The sequence below is a fragment of the Somniosus microcephalus genome, unplaced genomic scaffold (assembly GCF_052327205.1).
Source record: "Somniosus microcephalus isolate GS21.2 unplaced genomic scaffold, FLI_Smic_1.0 unresolved_chr1, whole genome shotgun sequence".
NCBI lineage: Eukaryota > Metazoa > Chordata > Chondrichthyes > Squaliformes > Somniosidae > Somniosus > Somniosus microcephalus.
The window spans coordinates 126,183,052-126,199,476 of NW_028225179.1; the positions used below are offsets into that span (position 1 = coordinate 126,183,052).

Sequence of the window (16,425 nt, forward strand, 5' to 3'; positions counted from 1 at the left end):
TCAGGAAGAAATATCTGGACTTCATATTTGAGCTGGTCATTATTCAGCACTTCTGTGGTGGAATGGTTAACCTGCCACTTGTCAACCCAGCACTGCTTAATTATTGTTAATTATGAATGGAGCTGAATATTGTGAAATGATCAGTGAATTTAGCTGATCTAATAGCGGCTTTTGTTTTCTTTAGCTGTTCCCGGGACCTACCTTTGTTACATGACTTTGTAGAAACATTTTTGTTTACATCTTATTTGTTTTTATGCATGACCAGTCAGCCGCCTTGGCTTTTTCTTACCACACTCTCCTTTTGACTGGCTCATTCCTGTTTGCCAATTATAAAATGCTCCATTAACCTGAGACTACAGGACAATGACCTAAGGCTTTGAAAAGACAGGAGTATAACATATTCTTGTGAAATTCCATTGTCTGCCATTTTAGCGAAGGTATTTAAATAAGCAGGCCAATAATATAATGGACAAGGGAGTTTTGATATGAACTGTTAAACCTACACGGTAAACTTTTGAAGGACAAAGTGTTTTGGGAAAGAACTTATGGACTGATTAGAATATCATCCATTTAATGGAACCTTTGCTCGGTTCATTTTTGCATCGATGCAACTCATTGTATGTTCACGTCAACAGATTCAAAATGGAAAAAGCAGACAACTGGACCTCTGTACACAGATCCTGATGATCTTCAGTGTGTTGTAAGTATTGGGGTCAAATACAAGTGACAAGTTAGAAATACAGCTGTTGCTCTGAATCTTTCGGTAACTGAACATTCCTGCAGTTTTCACACATTATTGTAGTCAGAAATGGAAGATGCTGTTTCATTTTGCAGTTTGAGAGTAATTTTTGGGGAGAGTGGGACATGCTCTAGTATCTAATGAGCAAAAGACATGCACGCCACAGTGCTGACTGGAAGCAGAGATGTTTGCTCCCAGTGATACACAGATATAGGGGATTATTTCTCATAAGCTGTGCTCTGTTGAACATTTAAACGGGAAATGAAACAAAACCAAAGGCAAAATGTAAAAGATTAAATTAATATTCCAAGAGTTTAACAACAACAGCTCGTATTTATATAGCGCCTTTAATGTAGTAAAACGTCCCAAGGCGCTTCACAGGAATATTATAAGACAAAGAAATTTAACACCGAGTCACAAGGAGAAATTAGTGCATGTGACCAAAAGCTTGGTCAAAGAGGCAGGTTTTAAGGAGTGTCTTAAAGGCAGAAAGAGAGGTAAAGAGGCGGAGAGGTTTAGGGAGGGAATTCCCGAGCTTGGGGCCTTGGCAGCTGATTGCACGGCCTCCAATGGTTGAACGATTAGAATCGGATGCTCGAGGGCAGAATTGGAGGAGCACAGTCAGAGCTGAACATTTGTAACCAATTAGCCTTTTATCAAATTGCAATAAATGATCTGTTGAAAAGAACCTAAACTTTAGAAAATAGGGGGAAAGTGCTGCATGTCTAGGGATGATTTAAATTACTGGATTAAAGGCCATATGTTACTGTGGTCCATAGCCAACACATTTATTGTTGAATCTAGACGGTGATATTTCTGTTTACAAAGTGAACTTGACGAATAAAACTTGTTCATGTCTAAAAGGAAAAAATCCAATTGAAAGTGTAATTTTAAAAAGACACATCACATATTACCAAGTTTTTTTCATTTTTGTATATTTAACAAAAAGCAACCTTTTATTAGCTGTTTGCAGACATTTTAATTCACTTTTTTGTCTTTTTTTCTGTAGAAGCTGAAGGAACCATCCTTAAATCCAGGAGCCACAGCTACCGTGAGGAACTGCCTTGAATCAGGGAGCATGGCTTCCATTGAGAACTGCCTTAAATCAGGGAACACAGCTTCCATTGAGAACTGCCTTGAATCAGGGAACACAGCTTCCATTGAGAACTGCCTTGAATCAGGGAGCATGGCTTCCATTGAGAACTGTCTTAAATCAGGGAGCATGGCTTCCATTGAGAGCTGCCTTGAATCAGGGAGCATGGCTTCCATTGAGAACTGCCTTAAATCAGGGAGCACAGCCTCTATTGAGGAACTGCCTTGAACCAGGGAGCATGGCTTCCATTGAGAACTGCCTTAAATCAGGGAACACAGCTTCCATTGAGAACTGCCTTGAATCAGGGAGCATGGCTTCCATTGAGAACTGTCTTAAATCAGGGAACACAGCTTCCATTGAGAACTGTCTTAAATCAGGGAACATGGCTTCCATTGAGAACTGCCTTGAATCAGGAAGCATGGCTTCCATTGAGAGCTGCCTTGAATCAGGGAGCATGGCTTCCATTGAGAACTGCCTTAAATCAGGGAGCACAGCTTCCATTGAGAACTGTCTTAAATCTGGGAGCATGGCTTCCATTGAGAACTGTCTTAAATCAGGGAACATGGCTTCCATTGAGAACTGCCTTGAATCAGGAAGCATGGCTTCCATTGAGAGCTGCCTTGAATCAGGGAGCATGGCTTCCATTGAGAACTGCCTTAAATCAGGGAGCACAGCTTCCATTGAGAACTGTCTTAAATCAGGGAACACAGCTTCCATTGAGAACTGCCTTAAATCTGGGAGCATGGCTTCCATTGAGAACTGTCTTAAATCAGGGAACACAGCTTCTGGGATGGCATTGTATTTTAACATTTGTATAAAGTAATGCAGAAACATCTGAATTGTCACGCAGAGGGGGTGAGAAATTTATAACAAGTGGCAATTTCTAATAGGTCTTTAAAAACCTAAATACTTAAGACCTCAGAACTGTAACACGTTTGCACCTGATGATCTGGTTGGGGATTCAATTAGAAGTACAACTTTTAAGTGTATATTTAAGTCACCTTAAAAAACCAAATCTTGATTTCCTCTGTCCTTGCAAACTACTGCCCCATCTCCAACCTCCCTTTCCTCTCAAGTCCTTGAACGTGTTGTTGCCTCCCAAATCCGTGCCCGTAATTCCCTGTTTGAATCCCTCCAAACAGGTTTCTGCCTTGTCACAGCACCGAAACGGCTCTCATCAAAGTGACAAATGACATCCTTTGTGACTGTGACAAAGGTAAACTATCACTCCTCGTCCTTCTTGACTTGTCTGCAGCCTTTGACACGGTTGACCACTCCATCCTTCTCCAACGCCTCTCCACCGTCGTCCAGCTGGGTGGGACTGCACTTGCCTGGTTCCATTCTTATCTTTCTAATTGTAGCCAGAGAATCACCTGCAACGGCTTCTCTTCCTGCTCCCGCATCGTTACCTCTGGTGTCCCCCAAGGATCTATCCTTGGCCCCTCCTATTTCTCATCCACATGTTGCCCCTTGGCGACATCATTCGAACAGTGTCAGTTTCCACATGTATGTTTATGACACCCAGCTCTACCTCACTATTTATTCTCTCGACCCCTCCACGGTCTCTAAATTGTCAGACTGCTTGTCCGACATACAGTTCTGGATGAACAAAAATTTTCTCCAATTAAATATTGAGAAAACCGAAGCCATTGTTTTCAGTCCCCGCCACACACTCTGTTCCCTAGCCACTGACTCCATCCCTGTCCTTAACATTTCTGAGGCTGAACCACACTGTTCGCAACCTTGGTGTCATATTTGACCCTGAAATGAACTTCCAACCACATACCGCAGCACAACTAAGACGGCCTACTTCCACCTCCGTAACCTCGCCCGTCTCCGCCCTTGCCTCAGCTCATCCGTTGCTGAAACCCTCATCCAGGCTTTTGTTACCTCTAGACTTGACTATTCCAACGCACTCCTGGCTGGCCTCCCACATTCCACCCTACGTAAACTTGTGGTTATCCAAAACCTCGGCTGCCTGTGTCCTAACTCACACCAAGTCCGGTTCACCCATCACCCCTGTGCTCGCTGACCTACATTGGCTCCCGGTTAAGCAGCACCTCGATTTCAAAATTCTTATCCTTGTTTTCAAATCCCTCCATGGCCTTGCCCCTTCCTATCTCTGTAATCTCCTTCAGCCCCACAATTCCCCCCGCCCCCCCGAGATATCTGCGCTCCTCTAATTCTGCCCTCCTTGAGGATCCCTGATTACAATCGCTCAACCTTTATTGGCCGTGCCTTCTGTTGCCGAGGCCCTAAGCTCTGGAATTCCCTGCCTAAACCTGTCCGCCTCTCTACCTCTCTTTCCTCCTTAAGACGCTCCTTAAAACCTACCTCTTTGACCAATCATTTGGTCACCTGCACTCATTTATCCTTATGTGGATCAGTGTTATTTTTTTGTCTTAAAATACTCCTGTGCAGTGCCTTGGGATGTTTTACTATGTTAAAGGTGCCATATCAATACAAGTTGTTGTTGTTGTTGCTGCCCTATGTTTAATAAACCAATGACGCCCGATTTCAGTGTTCGAGCCTTATTGAAAATGTTGCACTAACAGGCCCAAGCCTGGATGTTGTCATGGTTTTGCTGCATGCGGGCACGGAATGCTTGATTATTTGAGAAATTGTGAATGGAGCTGAACACTGCAGTCATTGGCAAACATCCCCATTTCTGACCTTATGATGGAGGGAAGGTCATTGATGAAGCAGCTGAAGATGGTTGGGCCTAGGACACTGTCCTGAGGAACTCCTGCAGCAATGTCCTGGGGCTGTGATGATTGACCTCCAAACACCACAACCATCTTCCTTTGTGCCAGGTATTACTCCAGCCAGTAGAGTTTTCCCCCCGATTCCCATTGACTTCAGTTTTACTAGGGCTCCTTGATGCCACACTTGGTCAAATGCTGCCTTGATGTCAAGGGCAGTCACTCACCTCACCTCTGGAATTCAGTTCTTTTGTCCATGTTTGGACCAAAGCTGTAATGAGGTCGGGAGCTGAGTGGCCCTGGCGGAACCCAGACTGAGCACCGGTGAGCAGGTTATTGGTGAGTAAGTGCCACTTGGTAGCACTGTCGATGACGCCTTCCATCACTTTTGCTGATGATTGAGAGTAGACTGATGGGGCAGATTAGATTTGTCCTGCTCTTTGTGGACATGACATACCTGGGCAGTTTTCCACATTGTCGGATAGATGCCAGTGTTATAGCTGTACTGGAACAGCTTGGCTAGAGGCACGGCTAGTTCTGGAGCACAAGTCTTCAGCCCGACAGCCGGGATGTTGTCGGGGCCCATAGCCTTTGCTGTATCCAATGCGCTCGGCTGTTACTTGATATCAAGTGGAGTGAAACGCATTGGCTGAAGACTGGCTTCTGTGGTGATGGGGACCTCAGGAGGAGGACGATATGGATCATCCACTCGGCACTTCGGACTGAAGATTGTTGCAAAGTATGGGAATGCATGTAATTGTGAGCTCCGTGTTTGTGTGGGATGGCTTGGCTTAGGCAAGTGTGAACTAGGTTGCTGGGCAGCACTTTGTGGCATGGAATCGGGCCATCTGCCCAATACATAACACTGTTGGGTAATCTTACCTCACCAGATTCCTTTTTAACTGTGCCACCTCCTGCCATCTGTCCCCAGGGCTCTCTGGGTAGTGTACACAGCATTGACCCTGGTCTCACCAAGTCTGCCCTTGAGGGTGTCTTGAGTGCCAATTTGACAACCTGCCTCACATCAGCTCATGAAGCTGCACGTCCACTTGCCAGTCATAAGACAGTGGAGCGGATGGGGGATCAGTCCATCACTTGCCCTTAGAATCCATTTCATGCCTCCACACTGGACTTCCTTTCACATCATTTTTATCTGCTGCTATTGCCCTGCCCCCAGCCTTGGCAGAGACTGGCAAATATTTAAAATTAATTTTCAAGCATTATAAAGGCTGCAACAAAATCTGACCTCGTATGCAACCACTTAAGTGTGCACATCCCTTTAAATTTGGGCAGTTGGCCTGATTTTGCACATCCCGCATTTGGCTAGTTCCCTGTACAAGGCTGAAGCTGCCTTGAGTGGGAGGCTACCTAATAATTATTTAAACAAGCTAACCATATAACCGAATGGACAGCTTTGCGTCTGCAGCTAAGCAGGAAAGCTGCTAAATAGTAATAGCTGATGCAGAAAATAAATGGGTTACAACTATCAACTAATAATATGTTAACAATCTTTGGACTGCACATTTCCATGATACATGTCTATGTCAGGATTTATAATGGAAGCTATTGATGTAAACCTGTCATGCTTAATGCATTCTCATGACATTCCCCTGCCCTGTATTTTAGTGGAGTCATGAAGATAAATCAAGGTGCGGTAGAGAATTCTAGCTTGTCTTTCCACAGAAGCCCACCCTCCCCTCAATCTTTCACCATTTAGGAAACAACCTGTCTTTCTGGTTTTTTTCTACCAAAGTGGCTAACTTCACACTTATCCACATTATAGTCCATCTGCTATGTTCTCGCCCACTCACTGAGCCTGTTGAGATCCCCTTGAAGCCTCTTCACATCCTCTTCACAACTGACACTGCCACCTAGCTTTGTATCATCAGCAAATTTGGAAATGTTATATTTTGTCCCCTCATCCAAATCATTGATATAGATTGTGGATAGCTGGGGCCCAAGCACCGATCCTTGCGGTATCCCACTAGTCACAGCCTGCCATCCTGAAAAAGACCTATTTATCCCTACTCGTTGATTATTGTCTGTTAACCAATTCTCAATCCATGCTCGTATATTACCCCCAATTCCATGTGCCCTAATGTGAGGTTATGCACTTTGGTAGGAAAAATAAAAACGCAAATTAAATGGAGAGAGATTACAAAATGCTGCAGTACAGAGGGACCTGGGGTCCTTGTGCATGAAACACAAAACGTTAGCATGCAGGTACAGCAAGTAATTAGGAAGGCAAATGGAATGTTGGCCTTCGTAGCAAGAGGGTTTGAGTACAGGAACAAGAATGTCTTGCTACAGTTGTACAGGGCCTTGGTGAGACCGCACCTTGAGTATTGTGTGCAGTTTTGGTCGCCTTACCTGAGGAAGGACGTTCTTGCCATGGAAGGAGTGCAGCGAAGATTCACCAGGCTGATACCTGGGAAGGCAGGAATGACGTATGAGGAGAGATTGTGTCGATTGGGCTTATACTCACTGGAGTTTAAAAGATTGAGAGGGGATCTCATCGAAACCGATAAAATTCTGTCAGGCCTGGACAGACTAGATGCAGGAAGGATGTTTCTGATGGCCGGGGAGTCCAGAACCAGGGGTCATAGTGTAAGGATAAGGGGTAAGCCATTTAGGACGGAAATGAGGAATTTCTTCACCCAGAGAGTGGTGAACCTGTGGAATTCTCTGCCACAGAGGGCAGTGGAGGCCAATTCATTAAATATATTCAAAAAAGAGTTGGATATATTTCTTAAGGCTAAAGGGATCAAGGGATATGGGGAGAAGGCAGGGACAGGGTACTGAATTTGGATGATCAGCCATGATCTCATTGAATGGCGGAGCAGGCTCGAGGGGCCGAGTGGCCTACTCCTGCTCCTATCTTCTATAAAAGTAGGGAAGTCCTACAACTGTACAGGGTATTGGTGTGACAACATCTGGAGTACTGTGTACCGTTTTGGTCTCCTTATTTAAGGAAGGATATATTTGCATTGGAGGCAGTTCAGAGAAGGTTCACGAGGTTGATTCCTGACATGAAGAGGTTGTCTTATGAAGAAAGGTTGAGCAGGTTGGGCCTATAATCATGGGAGTTTAGAAGAATGAGAGGGGATCTTATTGAAGCATATAAGATGCTGAGGGGGCTTGACAAGGTAGATGCAGGGAGGGTGTTTTCCCCCTTGTGGGGTAATCTAGAACTAGGGGGCATAGTTTCAGAATAAGGGGTCACCCATTTAAAACTGAGATGAGGAATTTCTTCTCTGAGGGTCGTGAATCTGTGGAATTCTCTGCCCCAGAGAGCTGTGGGGGCTGGGTCATTGAATATATTTAAGGTGGAGATAGACAGATTTTTGAACAATTAGGGAGTCCAGGGTTATGGGGAGCGGGCCGGGAAGTGGAGTTGAGGCCAAGATCAGATCAGCCATGATATTATTGAATGGCGGAGCAGGCTCAAGGGGCCAAATGGCCGACTCCTGCTCCTATTTCTTATGTTCTTATGTTATATAGTTCAACACGACATGATTTTTTTTTAAATTTGTTCATGGGATGTGGCGATCGCTGCAAGTCCAGCATTTATTGCCCATCCCTAATTGCCCTTGAGAAGGTGGTGGTGAGCCGCCTTCTTGAACCGCTCAGTCCGTGTGGTGAAGGTATTCCCACAGTGCGGTTAGGGAGGGAGTTCCCGGATTTTGATCCAGCGACGATGAAGGATCGGTGATATATTTCCAAGTCAGGATGGTGTGTGACTTGGAGGGGAACTTGGAGGTGGTGGTGTTTGAAATTCTTTTGTGCTGTTTTGGACCAATTTTGGGCGAACTGTGTTGGAAATACCAGCGCAACCTAACGGAAACTCCGGCAAGGGAAAGATAAGTATGACAATACAGCTTAAAAAAAAAATCCTCCAAATTTCTCCACTCCTCCCCTGAAGCTGACGACTCTTACTGGGTTACAGTCCCCCAGGGACTGTCGGTCCTCTGGCACCTTGACCAGTGGCCATTCTTCACCTGTAGCAGCAGTGTCAATATTCTGGAATTCCTTACAGCCAATGGAGTACTTTTAAAGTATCGTCACTGTTGTAATGTAGGAAACGCACCTGTCCAGTAGCAAGCATCTCAAAGGTGCTTTATAGATCAGAGTGTGTGGGATGAGATGTGACCAAAGACACAGTCACAAAGGTAGGTGTCAGGGTGATGGTTGCAGGTGGGAAGTGTTGAATTAAGTGTGCGTCTTGGATGTCAGAGTTTTCTGGCTTTGCCTTAAGCTCGGTGTGAAGAGAAGTTAGACAAGCAGAGTACAATCAAGCATAGTCATGCGCTCTTCAGATTCAGATATCGTCAGGCATTACACCAGAAATCTCTTCAGGTATTACGAAAAACCAAACCTCACTGCCTATTTACACATTAATGAGTTCCATCCAAGTCCCTTGTTCTCCCCTATTGTCTCCCTTTTACTGAATGACCTGGTACTGTGTTTCCCCTTCAGTAACTTTTCACCATGCTGTGACTTGCTTTCCACCATGTCATTGCACCGTAACTAATCCAATCAACTGTTGCTAGGCTAGACACATGTATTTTGCACGTTACATATATTTTAATGTCCTTGTTGCTGGGCTAACACTCTCGCGCCTTCTTCCTACGGGGTTTCAACGGGGAGAGAACTGAAAAGACAGAGAGGGCGGTTTAAGGAGAGAGCTCGGGGCGAGAGATGATTGCAGAGTTGAGGAACACTGAAGCCGGGATGAGACAGGCAATTGCAAAATAAGAACAAGAATTGTAATTCCATGTGCTGGGAGAATGGATCAACAAAGGGTGAGGGACTGCTGGACTTATTGTGGCAGGAGGCCAACAGCAGAGTTCTGTGGGAGTTGGAATTTCTGCAGGGTGAGGCCTTTGAGGAGAGTGTTGGATAAATGAAGCTCTGAGATGATGATGGGTGGGGCAAGGTGGTGAGCGGGCAATGTTTGAATGTTAGAGGTGGAGGTGGCCAGTCTTGGTCTGGACGTTGGCAGGAGGGGTGATGACGATGTTCAAACACCCTTCAATTTATTTTTATCGGACCACTTCTTTCATCACTTGATAAGACAGAGAAACAACAGATGTTGGGCCAACATTTGGGATCGGAGGCGTCCCGTGGGTGGACGCCTCCGACCTGCAAAATGTGTATGAATGTAACTGGTGGCCCGGGAAGAATGGCGGCTTCCGATCCTGGATCTCTCCAGGTCCGCGCGGGCAGAGCCCCACATATCCCAGAGGCGCAAGCGGTTCGTGGGTGCTCCTGGGATCACATGGGCTGGCCCAACCAATGGAAGAAGGGAATTCCCAATCTTACTTTTGACAGTTCTGTACGTACGAGACTGTCAGAAGTATGAATGGGGATCAGCTAAAAAATACACCAACACATTAAAAAAAATTGAATTACATAGTTAAAATTAATTAAAAACAAATTTAATTTTTTGAAAAAAAATTAACGTTTTTAAGGGGCTAAGAATAAACTTACCTTTTTGAAGGGTATTTTTAATTTATAAATGAGTTATCAAATTTCATTTTACTATTCTTTAAAACTCTTAAGCTGGTAAAAGCAGGCCTTTCGCCTTTTACCAGGTGTAAGAATTGAGCATGTGGATGATTCTTGACAGATCGCAATTGCCGGGTTTCAGCGCCTGCGCTTTGCATGCCTAAACCCGGAACTTGCGCGGCCCCTACGGGTGTACACACCTCGTACGCACCCGTAGTGGCTGCAAAATCCGGCCCATTCTTTCAGAGCAAGTCAGTGCCGCAATTTCACCGGTGAAAACGGATTAGTTAGGCTGTGCTTCTAATTATTCACCGGGATATTGCAGTGAATAACAGCAAAGTTATTGATGGACTAGCGACACACAACCAGAGCTTGGATTTCCGCTGTACAACTTCTGTCCCACGAGACGTTTTTCTTTTCATTTGCTTTATTTGATTTTTTTTATTGTACGTTCTCCAGATGTTGCATCACTGGCAAGGCCGGCATTTATTGCCCATCCCTAGTTGCCCTTGAGAAGGTGGTGGTGAGCCGCCGCCTTGAACCGCTGCAGTCTGTGTGGTGAAGGTGCTCCCACAGTGCTGTTAGGGAGGAAGTTCCAGGATTTTGACCCAGCGATGATGAAGGAATGGCGATATACTTCCAAGTCAGGATGGTGTGTGACTCTGAGGAGAACTTGGAGGTGGTGGTGTTCCCATGCGCCTGCTGCCCTTGTGGAGGTTGTGGGTTTGGGAGGTGCTGCCGAAGAAGCCTTGGCGAGTTGCTGCAGTGCCTCTTCTAGATGGTCCACACTGCAGCCGCGGTGCGCCGGTGGTGGAGGGGGAATTGTTAGATTAATGGAAGTAATAATGTTTCTATTCGAACTGTGTTGTGAAATTCCTATTTGAAAAAGAAACCTGTTTAAAATAGTTTGGTTTGGTCTGGCAAACTCCTGTCCGAAAACCCTCCTGCCGGCATCGGAGTCTTGGTGGTCGAGTGGCTGTGGGGTTTGAAGCTCAGCTCAGGGTCAAACAGGAGATTGCACACTGTCTTCAGCACTCTGTGAACTCAGTCTTCCCAGCCAAGTGTGTTACCCTTCTATACATTGATCCAAATTAATCTCACACACGTACACATATTCAAAAAAGGAAGATGCTGAACTCTAGAGGGAGCTGGAGCTATCAATTTCACAGTGAAAGCTCACTCGAATGAGGCTGAATACATGACATAAAGAGTCGTGTGATTTTCATTTCATTCAGGCAGAAGCTCCCAGTCGGTTACAGCGAATGCCCACTTGCTTTCTTTCTCCGGCAACCGCCCCCCTTTTCGCAGGTGAGGTGTGGCCAGTCCCCTGTGCTGGGATTTTTCGAGAGCGATCTCGGTATGGTTTTCCTGCACTTAATCGGCGGGATGGGCCGAGCCCGTCACTGTGGCAAGAGCAGCCGTTCTTGAGATGTACCCAGGGGATCCCAAGAGTTGATGGGAGTAGGTGCGCATTCTGCACCAAACTGCCCGGGATACCCGCAGGGAAAAGTCTGCTCCCCACCTCCCCAACCCCTGCCCTGGCCGCTGGGAACCCGCCTCTGCGCCAGCCTGGGGCTCCCCCGTCACTTCCACACACTAAAGTTTCAAGGCAACTTCGAACAGCGTCGCCCCCTTTTTCCACACACGGGGCAAGTTCCGGCGTCTGGCGTGTCTGGGTCCCCTCGGTCACCACCGGGATCCGAGAGCGGCGCTGGGATAAAGTAACAGCAAATAGCGAAACACCGCAGGCGCCGCGTTCCAGGTCCCGAGATCCGGGTGAGTTTGTAAAACTGATTGTGGACTGACCAAGCTCACCTCTCCTAATATCGGCTTCTTTTTTGCTGGATGTCAATTTGTGTCTGATTCCACTCCAGTGAAACGCCTCGGGACGTTTCACGACTTTAAAGCAGCTATATTTATACACACACACACACACACACGTTCTTGTTGAATGTCACTGGGGAATTTCCGGCATTACACAGAGTTGCATAACCGTGTTTCATCCGAATGATATATTTGGATCTCAAAAACAGGGCAAGTGCTCGTAAAGAGTGATATTTTATTTGCAAAAGCAAAATACTGCGGATGCTGGAAATCTGAAATAAAAACAGAAAATGCTGGAAACGCTCAGCAGGTCAGGGCAGCGTCTGTAGAGAGAGAAACAGAGTTAACGTTTCAGGTCGAGGACCCTTCATCATAACTGGAGAAAGTTAGAGATGTAACAGGTTTTTAAGCAAGTGCAGGGGGTAGGGAAAGGGGGAGGGGAGGAAAGAACAAAGGGAAGTTCATAGATTTATACAGCACAGAAAGAGGCCCTTCAGCCCATCGTGTCCGCGCCGGCCATCAAGCCCTGCCTATTCTAATCCCATTTCCCAGCACTTGGTCCGTAGCCTTGTATGCCATGGCCTTTCACGTGCTCATCTAAATGCTTCTTGAATGTTGTGAGTGTTCCTGCCTCTACCGTCCTTTCAGGCAGTGAGTTCCAGATTCCAACCATACTCTGGGTGATAAAGTTTTTCCTCAAATCCCCTCTAAACCTCCTGCCCCTTACCTTGAAACTATGCCCCCTGGTTATTGACCCCTCTACTAAGGGGAAAAGTTCCTTTCTATCCACCCTATCTATGCCCCTCATAATTTTGTACACCTCAATCAGGTCCCCCCTCAGCCTTCTCTGCTCCAAGGAAAACAGCCCCAGCCTGTCCATTCTCTCTTCATAGCTGAAATGCTCCAGCCCAGGTAACATCCTGGTGAATCTCCTCTGCACCCTCTCTAATGCAATCACATCCTTCCTATAGTGTGAAGACCAGAACTGCACACAGTATTCCAGCTGTGGCCTAACTAGTGTTTTGTACAGCTCCATCATAACCTCCCTGCTCTTATATTCTACTAGCTGGAGTGCCCGGCGGTGCCGAGGCTTTTTTGAGGGCATGTTGTTGTTGGAAGAGAGAGAGAGAGCGACTGGGGGGAAGAGAGAGAGCGACTGGGGGGAAGAGAGAGAGCGACTGGGGAGAAGAGAGAGAGCGACTGGGGGGAAGAGGGGAGGGAGAAGGGGAGGGGGGGAAGGGGGAGTCCCCGAGCCCCCTGATCTCCGCCCCCACAAATCACCCGAGCCCCGCCCCCCCGCCCCCCCCCCGAGGCTCGCCCCAGCACACCCCCACCCCCCACCAAGCACTGAACTCCGGAGGCCCGATCTCCCGAGCTGGCTTCAAGACCGCCGATTACGGCTGTGAGAGACGGCCGGCGGGCCCGGTTGCCGGGGTAACCCTTCCCGCTCTCCAAGCCCCGCCCGAGATCCGCACTCCCGAGAGCCCCGCCCCCCCCGCCCGAGCCGAGCGGGGAACAGAGAGAGACGCCGCGCCCCACCCTCCCGAGCTGGCTTCAAGACCGCCGATTGCGGCTGTGAGAGACGGCCGGCGGGCCCGGTTGCCGGGGTAACCCTTCCCGCTCTCCAAGCCCTGCCCGAGATCCACACTCCTGAGAGCCCCGCCCCCCCCGCCCGAGCCGAGCGGGGAACAGAGAGAGACGCCGCGTCTCAGCTGCTCCTGCTGCGCGCGCACCCTGACCCTCGTGGCTGATGCCGTTGCCCCGGCTAACAGGACACGGGGGGGGGGGTGAGGAGCTTAGCAGAAGCCGTGGGACAATTACCTAGCTCGGGCCTGGCTGGGCAAGAAAGCCCCAGGCTTTGAGGCCTATCAAAAACGGGGAAAGGTAGGAAAAAGAATCTTCAGGTTAGAGAAAATATTTACAAATGAATGAAGTTTTTTTTTAAACAATTTAATAAAAGCAATTTTATTTTGCTGGAAATGTATATTTGAAAAGAAAGACGCAGAAAGCAGGAAAAAGAATGGAAGCAAGATGGCGGCTACTTACCTTGGTTCAGAACGATAAGGCCCGCCCACACACGCACCGATTGGTCGACCGTCAGGTCACCAAAGCGTAGGATTGGTCAATCGTCCCGTCACTCGACCGTAGGAGGGCCCGGACGCACGCGCCAGCAACCCGGCGTACGATTGGTCGACCTCGAGGTCACTCTGTCGCTAATGAGCGGATAATGAGATGCTAATGAGTGGAATGTTGAACGTTTTTCGGATACCGCGGGCGCGATTTTCGTCCGACCGAAACGTAACTATGCTTACCAGCGTTTCGGAAAGGTAAGCTTTCTTTCGACGTAACGCACGCGTAGGTACGCTCTGTAACTTTCGAGTGCATAGCCGGACAGATGCACATCCGAGGACAGACAGAAGGACAGACAGACAGAAGAACCGCTTTTTATATATATATAGATAGATGCCTCGGCTAATGAAGGCAAGTATCCCATATGCCTTCTTAACCACCTTATCTACCTGTTCTGCTGCCTTCAGGGATCTATGTACATGCACACCAAGGTCCCTCTGATCCTCTATCCTTCCTAGGGTCCATTCATTGTGTATTCCCTTGCCTTGTTTGTCCTCCCAAAATGCATCACCTCACAGTTTTCAGGGTTAAATTCCATTTGCCACTGCTCTGCCCATCTAACCAACCCGTCTATATCATCCTGTAGCCTGAGGCTTCCCTCCTCGCTATTTACCACTCCACCAATTTTTGTGTCATCTGCGAACTTACTGATCATACCTCCACATTCATATCCAAATCATTAATGTACACTACAAACAGCAAAGGACCCAACACCAATTCCTGCGGTACACCACTGGACACAGGCTTCCAGTCACAAAAACTACCTTCGACCATCACCCTCTGCCTCCTGCCACTAAGCCAATTTTGGATCCAATGTGCCAAATTGCCCTGGATCCCATGGGCTCATACCCTCTTGACCAGTCTCCCATGCGGGACTTTGTCAAAAGCCTTACTGAAGTCCATGTAGACTACATCAACTGCACTACCCTCATCCACACACCTAGTCACCCCCTTGAAAAATTCTATCAAATTGGTTAGACATGATCTCCCCCTGACAAAGCCATGCTGACTATCCTTGATTAATCCTTGCCTCCCCAGTGGAGACTAATTCTGTCCCTCAGAATGTTTTCCAATAATTTCCCTACCATTGATGTTAGGCTCACTGGCCTGTAGTTCCCTGGTTTATCCCTACTACCCTTCTTGAATAATAGGTCTGTGATAGGCTGGAAGGCGGGAGAGATTAAAAGACAAAAGGGACGATGGTGCAAGCAAAAGGAGATGGTAATGGGGCAAGTAAAGAAACAAAAGATGACTCTAGATGAGGTGTGAATGGCAATGGCAGAATCATCAACAGCTGCCGTGTGAGTGAAAAAAGAGAAAAATAATATTTATTAGCAATATGTTTTCACAAAAAGGTTTCTTGGTGAAATGCTTGAGGAATCAGGTATTGTAAAGACTCAACCGCATAACTACAAATTGCAAAACCAGAGTATAGCAGTTACTGGAAACACAACAAAGGCATCGGCAGCTTCAGAACCACATTAAACAGCGATGATCAATTTCACTAAAACATTTCACAACAGCTAGTGGCGTGAATCCACTTTTGACATCAGTTACCGCCGGGTACATTGCCAGTTACCTCTGGATTATTTCTACTATTTTGTAATCCGGGGGTTTAAAAACTCCCAACTCAACTGGCAATTCTTGCAACCTCAGGAAAAACTATTAAGTGTACAGCAGTATAATAATTATGTTCATCAGCTTAGCTTCAGTGCCTCTACAAAAGCATCGTATTCGTTGCAACATGGTGCAAGCAACATGACGTCACATCTGGTCATTGTCACATTGCTGCTTGTGGGATCTTGCTGTGTGCAAATTGGCTGCCATGTTTCCGACATTACAACAGTGACTGCACTTCCAAAATTACTTCATTGGCTGTAAAGCGCTTTGGGACGCTTTGAGGTCAAGAAAGGTGCTGCATCAATGCAAGTTATTTAGGTTAATCATCATAATCCCAGTGGTGCAGCCAGAACCCAGCACGTACAGATGGCATAGTGGTTAGCACTGTTGCCTCACAGCGCCAGAGACCCGGGTTCGAATCCGGCCTCGGGCGACTGTCTGTGTGGAGTTTGCACATTCTCCCTGTGTTTGCGTGGGTTTTCTCCGGGTGCTCCGGTTTCCTCCCACAGTCCAAAGATGTGTGGGTTAGGTTGATTGGCTATGATAAATTGACCCTTAGTGTTAGGGGGATTAAATACGTGGGGTTGTGGGATATGTGTTGGTGTAGGGGTTACGGGGATCGGGTGGGATATGTGTCGGTGCAGGCTCGATGGGCCGATGGACCACACCGCGGTCACTCAGTAAGGGTCGCTGCCAACACGTACCGTACATACATGTACATCACACCACCGCACTGCAGACCATGGATTGGAACCTGTCGCCACTCTCTGTGGTTAGTTCCTTTCAGTGTGGGCGGGGCAGTGATCAAA

The 16,425-nt window shown here is 47.2% G+C and overlaps 1 protein-coding gene across 1 annotated transcript in view; it reads left to right on the forward strand.

Moving 5' to 3' along the window:
- Positions 1-4,347, forward strand: part of LOC147095819 (uncharacterized) — a 48,605-nt gene extending 44,258 nt beyond the window's left edge. The window contains exons 9-10 of the mRNA XM_085974825.1: positions 636-700; positions 1,749-4,347. Coding sequence (XP_085830951.1) covers positions 636-700; positions 1,749-2,060 — 377 coding nt within the window. The 3' untranslated portion in view covers positions 2,061-4,347. The remainder of the gene's footprint in view (positions 1-635; positions 701-1,748) is intronic.
- The last annotated feature ends 12,078 nt before the right edge of the window (positions 4,348-16,425 follow it).